The sequence below is a fragment of the Puma concolor genome, chromosome B3 (assembly GCF_028749965.1).
Source record: "Puma concolor isolate L17-30 chromosome B3, mPumCon1.1.hap2, whole genome shotgun sequence".
NCBI classification, from domain to species: Eukaryota; Metazoa; Chordata; class Mammalia; order Carnivora; family Felidae; genus Puma; species Puma concolor.
The window spans coordinates 9240918-9255126 of NC_141672.1; the positions used below are offsets into that span (position 1 = coordinate 9240918).

At 38.3% G+C, this 14209-nt stretch overlaps 1 protein-coding gene across 8 annotated transcripts in view; it reads right to left on the reverse strand.

The window, feature by feature from the left end:
* Nucleotides 1–1648: 1648 nt before the first annotated feature.
* PAPOLA (poly(A) polymerase alpha) overlaps nucleotides 1649–14209 on the reverse strand; it is a 62129-nt gene continuing 49568 nt past the window's right edge. For 2 of the 8 annotated variants that reach the window (XM_025919102.2, XM_086708857.1), the window contains exons 18-22: nucleotides 12146–12246; nucleotides 11699–11919; nucleotides 7811–7873; nucleotides 5883–5957; nucleotides 1649–3844 (exon numbers count right to left, since the gene is read on the reverse strand). In XM_025919102.2, the coding sequence (XP_025774887.1) occupies nucleotides 3749–3844; nucleotides 5883–5957; nucleotides 7811–7873; nucleotides 11699–11919; nucleotides 12146–12246 (556 nt within the window). In that variant the 3' untranslated portion in view covers nucleotides 1649–3748. The remainder of the gene's footprint in view (nucleotides 3845–5882; nucleotides 5958–7810; nucleotides 7874–11698; nucleotides 11920–12145; nucleotides 12247–14209) is intronic. The other 6 variants (XM_086708851.1, XM_086708853.1, XM_086708854.1 and 3 more) reach the window with 6 other exon arrangements.

The following is a 14209-nucleotide window of genomic DNA, read 5'->3' on the forward strand; positions in this document are numbered from 1 at the left end:
AATGTCACGAGAATGTTTCAACTGGTACGTACAGAGAAAGGATGAATAAATGGATCAGACCAATACAAAACACACACTGCACAGAATTAAACAGGCCACTTGTCACGGTATGACTCAAAGTCACGTTTATTACAGAGCACACTTAACACCTCGGGTACCAAGTTCAGGTCTAAGTGAAGACAGCATCCATTTGTGATTCTGGTTTGAAGAAAAACTACCAGGAAAGGAGTAAGGTGGAGAATTTAAAACAAAACATGCAATTCAGGCTAAAAGCAACTAATTTTCCTTGTGCTGTTCTTTTATTAGAATTAGAATTAAAATAGGCAAAAGTCTATCCACAAGGTTATTCAATGCCTTTTTAGAGAAACCGTTTCTCTTTTTGGGCAAATGCATTTAAGTGCACAGGCAGTTAGTACTCCCAGGGCTCGGTCTACAAACTTGTGTATATTAACGATTTACCCTTTCATACACCAATTGCTACTTGGAGCTGCTGATCACTTATTGCCACCTTGACTGCAGCCAGAACTAATACTACGCAGAGAGCTCTAAAACATTTTTCTGTGTGGAGAAAAACACAGAGGTGTTAATTAGAAAAATACAAACTTTATTCCAGAATATACCCAGAGCCACAAAACACACAACTTTCACGTATTTTGCTAATTCAGCAAGATGCATGAAAAGCCCAAAGACCACGTAGGTGACCAAAGTCAGAAAGTGTGATATTCAGTCCCATGTTTAAGTGTCTGTCTAGGTAGAAGAAGTCCAGCAAGTTCAATTCTGTAGGTGTGAACAACGGAGTCAAGGATAATTTTTACAGTATTTTCCCTTTTACTGAACAGCCCCGGAAGTTTAATAAGAAGTTATCCCGTGTTGCAGTCGTAAATTGTTATACACACACATAAGATGTATAGATGTATATAATAAAGGTATAAGGATTTGGAATTTCAGGAACGAAATACACACAAATGCGTGTCCGGGAGAACAACGGCTTTTACCTCGGGAGGTCCGCCCCTCCCCTAGAAGCACTTAAGATAGCCATACTCGAGAGCGGGCCACTACAAACATATGAAGCAGTTCCCTCTTTCCCCACGACTTCAGTATGCAACGTTGAGCATTTGGGGGGGTTAAGAGAAGCAGTATCTGGTTTGGGTTTAGCAAAATGAGAAACAGGAGATCTCAGCTGGTTGTGGTCTAGAATCCTCAAGTCACTGAAAAACAACAGCGCCACCTGCTGACACGAGAGACAGAGGACCGATCGCATGGAACACCAACAGCTTTGGAAAAGAAACGCATCAGCAGTACACGGTCCACACGATTGAGACAAATATGCAGAAGAGGTATAGTGTCTACGTACACAAATACTGTAGCCAGTGGGGCAGCTGAGAGTGAATTAATAGTAACTATATTCACATTTTCCTCCTTATAATGATCATGTATAGGAAAAATACTGATTATATAAGGTACCGATCATTACTAGACTGCCACTGCTAAGCATACGTTAACAAGAAGCAAATCCTTTGTCAAGGTAACCTAAGTAAACTCCTTTGCCAATCTTCGCTGACAGCCGTCCCATAAAGTTGTAAGTATAACCAATGTACCGCTGAAAAAACAAAAGAAATCAAGTCAGTCCGAAGAAACCAGCCAACTGTGGGATTGTGCTGTTTTTTTTTTTTATTGTGTTTTCAATGGAGAAATACATCATCTGTTTACAAAATAGCTCTTGAAAAATACAAGGAGTACAGATACTATAAAACAAAGCAAACTCCAGTCATGAGACACTACATACATCATGCGAAAGCAACAGTCTGACCTCCAGGTTATGAAAACTAGAATTAAAAAGTCACTACACAGAAAAGGTCCAAGTTTCCAGCTTGGCAAAACTTGGGTGCAGTTACATGAAACGTTTAATAAACTGAATTGTTTTCCCCCGATGTGTAAACAAAATGACAAGACTAAATCTGTGCCTGGCAATTTCAGTCTAACTCTGAAGCTACACAAAACACACAGACACCTTGTACACTTCACCTGTTAGCATGACCATCTTTTTTTTTTTTTTTTTTTTCCTTAGGTGGCGTGGGAGGAAGGGCAAGGTGACTGTGCGGAGCGAAGATGTGGGAAGCGGAAACACGGTCTACTAGACGTTATAAGGTACGGTGAAAAGAAAGCCTCCATTAATGCATAGCCTAAGGGGAAAGACTACACTCCAACTTTGGAAAATTAATTTAGAAGGATAGGGGAAGAGTTTAAGTAACTGCAGTTTAACATGAAAAATGCACATGTGATAGAATGGAGCACAATGGAAGATTCATAAAACATGCTCATCAGAAAAATCTGTTAGGTTTGCTTTGTCCAGATTAAGAAAAGTGTAACTAAGTTTATCAACATCTGGCATCCCTCATACTTCGTGAAGACGGATATTCTGCTGCTTAATTATGAGGATTTGTTTTCTTTAAAGAAAGGAGTTCCTAATCTACTGATCGGATGAGACAAAATGAAAAAGGAGTAGAGGGCTGACTAGATGCCAAGTGCTTGCTAGAAATGATTTTTAAAATGTTTCTACATGTAAAATTTACTGACAAATTTCGGTCAACCATTTAAAAATAAAAATTAGTTTAAAATTCTTGGAGAAAATGCCTTTTTGCCCACATGTCTAAAATTGAAAATCAACTTCACTACAGAGAAGAGTTCCGTGGAGTGTACAAAATTCCGCATACTCAGAGATCAAATGGCCTTCCGAGACAGGTCGTCACAGTCCACAGGCATGACTTCTAGTCACCCTCAAGTCTCAGCCACGGGACCAAAATTTAGTGTTCTGTGCCATGTGGCCACAGGATCATTGGTTTCACATCATGGCTTAAGAAAATACTGGCATTTTGTTTTTTATGAAATCAAGTTCTACCTTACTGCGTACAAGCAGAAAGGGAAAAGAAAAGGGGCGGGGAGCAAAAAGCTTTGTTTCAAAGACAAACAGGTTGAAGGCAAAAGAAACGTGGAGCTTTAACAAGCTCAAAGAAACACAGTCGCTGGCTGATCGCTGATTTGTATGCACTCTGAACAATTCTATAAATAAAACCAATATATCATTTCTTAATCATGACCCCATCAAAACCAACTATTTCCTAATTATTCTCTCCATGTCAAATATATACCCTAGGATTGACATTTCATTTGTAAGGGTTCGAGCTCCCGCACAGGGACTGAACGAGACGTACTCTTACCCTTTCCCTCAAGTAGAACAGGATACCGCTGCACGACAGTATCCAGTTTGCAGACTAATGGTAAAGGAAAGTTTTCAGGAAAAAAATGAAAATCCATCAGGCCGAAAATCTAAAATTAGTTCTCCTTTCTAATAAAAAAATTACATAAAAGTGCATCATCGAACAAGGAATTCTTATGCCAGTTTGTATTGCAAATTTTCCAAACAATGCATCAAACATAAACCCAATCCAGATGTCAATTATGGATACAAATATAGCTTGAGGTGTTTTTTTTTCTTTTTTTTAAAGGCAGTAATTTTTTGAAATCGTTAATGTAACTGTTGCTAACACAATAATAATAGTACTCCTGGCTTCACATACTAACCTGGACTTCCGATCAAGTGCCGATTAGCCCAGTAAGGGAGGTCACAAAAAAAACCTAAATCCATTTTCAGTCATGTCTAGTCTTGTACCCTCCATTCTCCTTTTTTAGCATTTGAAGACAACAGGTTGAGTTGGCAGATATTGTTTATGGACCCCTGAGGTTGTTTTTACCGATTCAATCTCAGTTTTATTGAATTCTTGATAACAGGAATAGGATTTGCAGGGAGAGCAGGGATATCAGAAAGGTCTGTACTGGATGTTTTCTGAGAACGAAAGCAAAGAACACAACATTGTTCAAAGCACTGTAACTTAAAAACGAGATTTACTTTCCACTGCTTTACTTTCTAAGAAATGGATGGGACCTTACCATAGACGTATTAAAAATTTTAAGAGAAACAAAAATGAGGTGAAAATAAACACGACTATTACTGTGAAATGATTTGTTCCACACTTGTAGAAATTTTCAAATAATAAAGGAGGCATATTTTAGCAATACACAGAAAACTCCTAAGTAATTTAAAACACAGATTTATAAACACGCTGCTCTAAGAATGACCTGTCATATCGTTATTAAATTCACGTTGAACTATATTTACTCGCAACAGCACTAAGAGCTGTAGCATTAACTGGTATTGGAGCACCCCCATGTGGGAGAACACTTAAAATTCACCTTCTACACAGGAGCAGCAGTTACCAATTTATCATTTTCTGACCGTAAAAATTGTAAAAATCGATACAGCTGAGCCAGAATTTAATTACTCTAAATTTTAGCAAAGTTTCATGTCAAAAAAGGATTAAATCACACGCCTCTGTTAACATTCAAAAACAGAGATAAATGTTTAAGTGTTTTATTATGGGAAATTCCAGGCATCCACACAAGCAGAGCACATTAGCTGATGAATCCCCACTTGGCCGTTACCTTCGCCGGTGGCCCAACCAGAGCCAACCACCCCTCTCTCACCTTCACCCCCAGCTTCCTTGGAAGCAGATCCCAGAGATCCTAACATTTTGTATTTCAAGTTTATCTCAAAGCGTAAGGACTCTTTGTTACACACAGCTACAATATTATAATCCTCTCCCCAGAAAGACAGACACCGCTTCTATTACCAAATAAAGGGATGTACTTGCTTGTCATCTACACAATCACTCTTTTTATAACTGGGTGTTTTCTCTCTCAATGGCTCTAGGAATGTTTACATTAGAATGTAAGTTTTACTCCCTCCTAAATGTACCCAAAAAGGCAAACACCCACGAGTACTGATCACGATAGGGATGAACTTATTGGTAAGGCACAACTATGAGAACCGTTCTCCAGAGTAGTGCGGCAGAGGCCAAAAGACATGCAAATCGCATCCCAGGAGTTCACGACTGCTGAACAGCTTTGTCCACGGATCAGTACCAAGCACATTTCCTAATGCTGTTTTAGTTACTTCCTCCACCCCGACTTTTTATTAGATAAAAGTTATGGAAATAAAAGACATTCCAGAAAGTGAACACGACGGTTCTCTCTTTAGAGGCTATGAGGGCTAATGGTCAGCAAAAACACATTTTAACATCATCACGTTAAAATAACCCCGAACCTCACAAAGCAGCGAAATACCACTGCCTCAGCTCAGCAGCTTTGCTGTGAGCAACACCGACCTCCCGAGGGTCACCAGCTCAATGTGCACGTAAAGAAAATATTTACTTCGTGTCAGAGTGTGACCCAGACGTTGAAGTAGAATCAATCTGAACAACTGTTTCACAAACAAAATGAAGGTTCCCAAATCACTATTTAAAAAAAGATTCCAGGTGCCTACTGTATGCAAGGGACTACCACGGAGAGAATTTCTAGGACAAATGAAAAAATAATTTTAAAGAATTATGGGTTACATTAAATTAATAATTGAAAATCAGAAGTAAAATGTGAGACAGAAACACATTTTAAAAATAAAAAAAATTAAAAAAAAAAAAACTTATCAACCTCACAAAAAGATCCACAAAGAATGGTTTTCGGTTCTACCGTAATTTAAAATTCACTCTGACCTATAAAGAAAACCTCTGTAAGAATACTGCATCCTGTGACTACTGAGGATTTAAATGATTTGCAGTATCAAATAATACACAGAGGGAGGAGTCGGCATCTGGACAGTGCAAAGACGGTCCCATTAAATCCAGTGCTCTAGCTTTATACTACGATACAAGTAGTTACTGTCACAAAGATAATCTTAAGGGTCTTTGGCATATGCTCATTTTAGTTCATTATACCCCACTAATCTTAACAACATTTATAAAACTCTCCTTGCTTTTTGCACTTAGTACCTGAGAGGCCAACAGAGAAGCCGCTGTCTGAATAGTTTCTGATTGAGTTGTACTTGTCTCTGTATCAAGTTGTTCCTGTGAGACAAAGAGGACGGGGGAGGAAAGAGACTTAAAAAAGAATAAAAGAACACAACTGGGTTTGGTGGCTAATAAAGAAGACAAATTGGAAGACAAGAGGGTCAAGAGAAAGATGGGACTACATTACAAACTCATCTAGTAAGCCTCGCCGTAGGCTCTTTCATCATGTCAGATACACATAAATTTCTACTTGCCTACTTAAATTCTATAGGCATGGTCAGAATCTCTCATGACTTTCCAACTACCTCCAACTTGGGCATCTGAAGAAAATAATCACTAAAGATACACACAGGCACATTACGAAATGTTGCCTAGACAGTAATTAACATAATACAAACCCAAGCTCTTGGCTATGTGAAAAAAACCCAGTTACTATTATTAAATAAAATTACCCAAAAGGACAAAAACTGCTCCCACACCTTTAATTAAAAGTAAAAAAAAAGTCCCTAGAACATTTCTCTCTCTCTCTCTCTTTTTTTTTTTTTTTTGGTTTCTCCTCCCCTCCTCAATAATCAATGCACTGATCTACTCTATTATCAGAAAAGACAGGGCAAACCATGTCATTCCTCTGAACTTTTTTAAAGGTGTGCACAAAGCAAAATAATACATACATACACACAAAGATGAAAATAAACATAAATATTTGAATTTCTACAAAACAACATATACAAAAAAACAATGAAATGGCAATTTTCTCTTACGAAACAGAAAGGGGTAAACAGGGTGTAGGTAACAGAAATGGAAGAAGTGCAGGCTTTCCGAAGGACAAACTGGCAAAATGTTGTAAGTCTTAAAAGTAAGTGTATGATCTGCCTCAGTAATTCCTTTCGTTAATTTATTCTAATAAACATAAATGGATGCCAGGTATTTAGCTACAGTCAATATGACAATAGAAAAGAACAATTTTTTTTTAACAGAAACAATCGCTAAAAATAGGGAACTGGTTGAATAAAATATAGTAATGGCTTTGAGACAGCATTCTAAACAGCCGTTAATATTTTGTGAATTATGTAATCACAGGAACAGTTTTTCCTGGTTTACAGAGTAAAGGTTGGAAGGTAGAAGGCACTGGCACGTATGCCCAAATAAATTCTATAAAGACATCAAAAGAACACACGCTAAAATATCAATTATGGGAATAATTTGGGGAAAGTATTTCCAAATTTTCTACAATACAAGGAAAAAGTTAAAAGCCTTCAGTACATTCCAATTTCAAAAAAAAAAAGATGTTCGAAGTCTAATGTGGCTTGGCTAAACCACTCTCTCTCACCTCATCTACCTCACCTCAAGCCCCACGCACCCCAGAAGGCTCAGACTAAAACGTTCTGCCAAAGACATTCTCTAAACGCACACACCCCAATCGTGAAATGACCTTCTCACTTCTCGTCATGCCCCCAATCCTATATACCCTTCAAGAACCGCCTCAAACACTTCATACGTGGTCCTTCTACGAAGCCTCTTGCCCACCGTTCCTGCCCTCCTGCCCTCCCCACGCCTGCAGCCTCCATTACTTTGATCTTCTCTGGTAATGTGATTAGTTGCATCTACCTCCTATCTTCTCTGCTTGATTATAAGTTCTTTTAAAGGTACCGAACATGTCTCACTCGTCCTGCTGTTCCACTCAGGGTCCACCCAGATTACTGTGCCTTCAGTAAGGAGCTCACACATTTGAAAAATTCAATTTCAGCACTATAAATTAACATTCAAAAGGGACAAACACTTCTCTAAAAACAATACTGCAAACAACCTAAAGCCTACAGAACAAAAGACAGTACAATATTCTAGAGACATTTTTAGCACATCTTCTGTACTCTTAATCGTGTATGTATTCCAAGGCTAAATTAATATACCTTTGTTTCTGTTTTATCATGTCCACTCAAAGCAAGACAGTTAGCATCTTCGCTTGTTTCATCCTGTTTTTGAAAAAAAAAGCTTTATTCTCTAAAATGAAAAATTTAGATTACTTGCCAATCAATGCTTTAATTGATAAAAAAAATTTAATTTTTTAAAATTCAAATAAATTATAAATTATAAAATAAATTATAAAATAATTTAACCTGTAAGATCCATTATGGCCTTAAAATAGATTACTCGCTCACTTGAAAAAAAATTTTAATGTAACATATTTAATTTGGCTTCAGTATCTTCCAAACTTAAAAAGAATACGAAGAAAACTGTTACTGTTGATCAATACCACCTAAGTACATTCCCCAAAACCACGAGTTTCAGAAAATACTTTTTGTAAGGAAGAGAAAAAAAAGAGTTCTTTGATCAAATAATTTACAAACTTGAACACTATCACACCACCTCCGCCCCCTTTTTAGGAGATTCACGCATATATTGGCACATAAAAGATTCTGAGAAGTTCAAGAAGGAATACCTCTTTAGCTTTCCCAAACTTAATTAACCACACAATCCCCCTGGCTTAGTAAAACTTATTAACATCCTGAAGAAGAGTGCTTTCTTCTGGTCTTAATTTTTTAATTTATTATAATTCTATTCAAAACCAACTCGTTTCTGGTAAAGGAGGGAAAGGAGGAGTCAAAAGTTACTCTACTTTCCCGTTCCTGCAGTCACTTGCAATTAATGTCACTTTCTTAAGAAAAACTATTTTTTAACACTAACTTCTCTGCTGTATTTACTGGCCGAACTTTTAATTTTAAATGTGGCTTTAAAACAAGACATAGAAACCACAGAGCTTCTATGAGTGGGAGAGATTTAACAACAATATAAACCAATTCCAATAAGGACCTTATCTGCATCCTGCAAACATTACAAACTTAAAGAACAGTAATGTGCCACAACTGGGCAAATTTCAACACTGACTGGATATGTTAACACTTCAGAATTATTGCTAATATTGGCAACTATACTGGTGTGTGTGTGTGTGTGTGTGTGTGTGTGTGTGTGTGTGTGTACACATACAAATACACGCACACATGTGGTAATAATATACTGTAGTTGTGTTTTTAGAAGTCTTGACCTTTACTATACACAGAAATATTTCTGGCTGAAATGATATGCCTGGGATTTGCCTCATAACAATGGGAAAGGAATCAGATGTGTGGATGAAGAGGGCTGGCCATGAGGTGCTCAACTGCTGAAGCTAAGTGATATAAACAGGACTGTTCATTGTAATTTTGTTCATGTTTGAAATTTTCCGTAAGTTTAAAAATACATATATAGCATCACTGAACCATATAATCTGGGTCAAACATTTTTCTATTTTTATCTTACATTCCATTCTTACCATTTATATGTATTTGTAAAGCCTTTGCATATGATGCAAATTAAGCAGACGTAAACTCCCTGACAATTCCTGAAACCCTCCCGTCTCAATGCATGTTAGTATACTATTAAGACCTGTGGTTTCTTTCTGGTTTGCTAAAATTTCTAATATCAAGTACTCACTAACAGAGAATAAAACACCCGGTTTAGGAGAGCTTCAAAATTAGTATATTCATAACAATCCTCTGCTTTAGCACCGTGAGACTTAGCCCTGGGTTCTAACCCCAACCCTGACTTTAATTAGCTTTATAAACGGAAAAGCCACTGAAACTCAAGTTCCTCTTCCAGGAAATGAGATCAGTCTAGGAGATAACCTAAAATCTCTTTTATATTGTAAAATTGTTTTTGTTAGTCAACTCCATGGAGTTTCCATAAGCAAAACCTAGACTGTGAGAAAACCTAAGAAAACAAAACAAAAACAAAAACCAAAAACTGCAAGGAAAAAAGGGAGGGAAATCTGTATTTTAAAGAATACTTAAGGGACATCATTCAATAGCTACACAGAGATCTTACTTAGTTCCAGACTGGAACAAATAAAGACTTTTAAAGAAAAAAAAAAAAAAAAAAATCAATGATGAGGCAATCAGGGGCATGTGAGCACTGACTAGATATACGGTATTAATGAATTTCATTTTTCTAGGCGGGTTAGGTTTATTTTAAGCTGTTTTTTGTAATCCTTACCTTTTAGAGGATTTTAAAAATACTACTGAAGTGACAGGATGTCTGGATTTTGAATCTAAATAACCCAAGTACAAAGGGAAATGGAAAAGGATGAAGAATTAAGGGTATAGGAACTGGCAGAGTCCCTTATACCTGAAGCCACATAATGGGTACACGAAATGATTCTCTTGGGTATGTATTCAGAATTTTCCATACCAAGTGCGATAATTCTATATTCCTACTGCCTCTCTAACTAGACGGGAAACATGAGTGTTTTCTACCAAGGTAAGTGCAAACCGAAGTACAAACACTGTGCCAAGACACAGGGAGTCAGAGCTCTCAGGGAGCCATTAAAAGAATTAAACCATTAACAGTAAGGGCACAGAATGAGCAGGCATCTAGAGTTATGCTTAATATACTTTACTAAGATAAAAAGAAACATGAATTCTGAAATGCTCTGCCAACTGCAAACAAGCACCAACAGACAGAACGTGGAGCGACCAGAACTGGCACATTTTCAGGTTGCTGCACGACAGTCCTGGAGCACTCGGGCTTTCCTGAAAAGATTCCAGGGCCTAACCCCCGGAATCTCTGATTCAGGGTATCTGGAGGCCTCCATAAAATCTATACCAGGAGGGGGGGAAAAAACGCTGAAAAATTCTGATGTACAACCAACACCGAAAATCACTGCCTTGAGAAGTAAGTATGCAGATGGGTTTTCGGAATGCATGTTGTAAGATAGGATATAATATATTCACTCTTCATTTAGCATCATTAGGGTGACAAAATTCATCACATTATTCATATTTACTTAATAATGACTATTTCAAAAAGAAAAAAAAACAAAAACCTAAAACAAAAGGTTTCAGAGTAAGCTGGGGAACAGAACACTTACAAATTAGAGACAATCATTTTTCACTAGTACAGATTAAAACATTCCCATGAGAAAATCCAGATCCCCACCCCCCCCCCCCCACCCCACTCCTCCTTCTAAAGAAACTTTGGTGAAATGAGTAAACTCCTAAGTAACAACTTATCAGCCAAAAGTCACAATGAAATTGGGAGTTTCTGGAGTGTCACCTCTGGGGGCATTGATGACTTGTCTCGCTAATAGCAAAACAACAATAGAGTGACTCCAGGGAGCAACAAAATTGTGTAACGAGGCTACTTACTTCTATTTCATATTTTCAGACCCACACCAAAACAATGTGCACTTCAATGGTTTTCCTAAACGGAGACCCTGACAAGGTAAACTGGCCACTTACAAAAAAATGAGAGTACTGCTAGAAAATTTCCTGAAGGTTAGAGGAAGCAGTCATCCAAGGTCTCAAAGTTAATCGGACTTGGCAACTTTTGGTTACTCATTCACTAAGAATTCCCTGAAAACCTCTCAAATTTAGTAACCCTATAATCCCGAGTACAGTGTAAGAAGCTCCAAAACCCATTTCAATCACAGAACTGTGTCCAAAGGCGCTATCGAAGGATTAGCGCACACAAAAGACAGAGTTACAAGAGAATAATAAATGAGGATGACTGACGTGGAAGCCCATGCTACACTGTATTATGGACGAGACAAGCTACTTGTAAATGAGAGGCACAGCTTTATGGAAGAGGTTGTCACGGGGAGGAGTAGGAAGGGTGAAGAGAGACTATGGCCCTAAAGTGCTATGTAAAGATTTTCTAAAGCATTCTTCCTTGCTGCTTCTCAATTTTGGCTCACAAAGATTTTCTTCCACTGGATTTTAAAATACGCAGGCTGGTATTCCCATGGCTAACTAATATATAGATACCTCTTCTGTTTTGGTTTTCTTGGGGCTCTCTTCTTTATGAGGTGAGGATGTCCTCTTGACTCCTACTATAGGATTAGGTATTTTTGTTGCTGCATTTCCTGAAGGTCTAGGTGGTGGGTTTACCAGACGTGTTGAAGAAACAACTCTGGAGACCGTAGGCTTTGGTGGTGGTGAAATGGCTGGCTGTGTGGCAGTTTGAGGAATGCTTTCACTCGATGTACCTAAGAAGGTCAAGTACATGAACACACAAAAATTACAATAAATCATATTAACAGCAAGGTACAAGTAAAGCTTTATTTAGGTCTCTGAATTTTATTTCACTGATACGACAGTGTCAAACAACTGAATTCAGGCAACTTAATCAACAAATAAAGCCATCTTGCAAAACGAAGGATAAAACCAAATACAGTGTAAATATTCTCAAGCCTGTCAACCCCATCACCTTACCCCCTGAGCTTTCACTGGAATTTACTTGTGGCACAGAAACTTCAGTAGCCTGTATGTTGGTCACAGATGCTGCTGTTACAGCTGGAGCAGGACTGTTTCTGCTAAAAGAAAGAAAAGAAAGAAAAGAAAGAAAAGAAAGAAAAGAAAAGAAAAGAAAAGAAAAGAAAAGAAAAGAAAGAAAGAAAGAAAAACAAAACAGTGAAATATAAAATAAAATTCTATAACAAAATTTAATATGCGAAGTTATTTTCTAAAGGAAATGATTCTTTAGTTTTACTTCTACATATACATCAGTAACTGACTTTGATAAAATGTAGCCAACAACCAAAAGCACACAGACATTCTAGAGCAGTGCTGTCCCACAGAACTCTTAGAGCTGTGCTGTCCATTACGGGAATCACTGTTCACATGTAGCTACTCTGCACTTGAAACATGGCTGGCAAAACAAGGAATAATTTTATATGATTTTAATAAATTTAAATCTCTACTTGTGGCTAGTGACTAGCATATTAGATAGGACAGTTCTTTTTTTAATGTTTATTTTTGAGAGAGACAGAGAGAGAGCACGCGAGAGCAAGAGTGGGGGAGGGGCAGAGAGAGGAGACACAGAATCCAAAGCAGGCTCCAGGCCCCAAGCTGCCAGTACAGAACCTGACACGGGCTTCACACTTAACAAACCGCGGGATCATGACCTGAGCCGAAGTCGGACCCTTAACCAACTAAGCCACCCAGGTGCCCCTAGACAGGGTAGTTTTAAACAACAACAACAACAACAACAACAACAACAAACCTGATCGTATCTGATTTGGGGAAACAGACTTAACTGATGTGGGGTATAAGAAAACTCTGTCAAACGCTATAAATAAGAAATAAGAAATTTCTTATTTCTACCTTTCTACAAAGGTAGAAACTTTGTAGTTTCTGCCTACAAAATCTAAGGGTTCATAACACCCTAAAAGACCACCCAGTGACCCAGGTAAACAACAAAGGCTTTCAAAGCCATCCCTCCTCTTCTAGGTTCTGGATCCCACTGCCTCCTGTCATCTCAGCAAACTCAAACCCTTCATCCTTTACTTTCCTATCTCTTCAACTTTTCTGTCTCAAATCAATCCTATCGTAGTTAAATAATCTCATCTTAATTACTTCCCCCCCCCCCCCGAAGAAAAACCAAAGCACAAAGTCCTCTGTAAAGACTGTCACTCTCTCTGCCAACCGTGGAACAACGACGCCAGGACAAGGCGGCAACAGAAAAGGACTTTGTGTTTCAGTGCCTGCATGACATTCAGGTGCAACCAGAGCAGTCAGCTCACTAAAGCTCTGGAGAGTTCACCGGTACAGGGAAGCCCAGACATCAACAAGCACAGGGGTTCCCCGTTCCCCCCTCCCCCCACCGAGGAAGACGACAAGGACACAGGACTGTGGAGAGGGCACACACATCTAGTGTCTTAAACAGAAAGGGACAGCTGGCCAGAGGAGCACCACAGATGCAGGAGAAACCCAGAAATAGCTAGCAAAATGGCTAGTGTATAATAAATACTCCAAGTTTGCTAAGCAAATACACAATTATAACTTAAAATCCAGAAGTTACTTACAGAAGATTACTATTATGTAAGAAACTAGTATTAAAACTTCTGAAGTTACCTAGCATGTATGCCTATTTACATACATGTGCACAAACTCAAAGTACAAAAGCTTCTATACAAACCCCAAACCTCTTATTAAAACGTCTGCTTCTTTGTGGCGGGGGGGGGGGAAGAACACTCAAACTTAAAAAAAAGAAAAAAAAATCCCTAGAAATTAAGACTCTACAAATGGGGAAGTGCTTTTAAAACTACAAGATTTAGGGGTGCCTGGGTGGCTCAGTCGGTTAAGCGTCTGGCTTCGGCTCAGGTCATGATCTCACAGTCTGTGAGTTCAAGCCCTGCGTCGGGCTCTGTGCTGACAGCGCAGAGCCTGGAGCCTGCTTCGGATTCTGTGTCTCCCTCTCTCTCTGCCCCTCCCCTGCTCATGCTCTGCCTCTCTCTGTCTCAAAAATAAATAAAAACATTAAAAAAAAAAAAAATT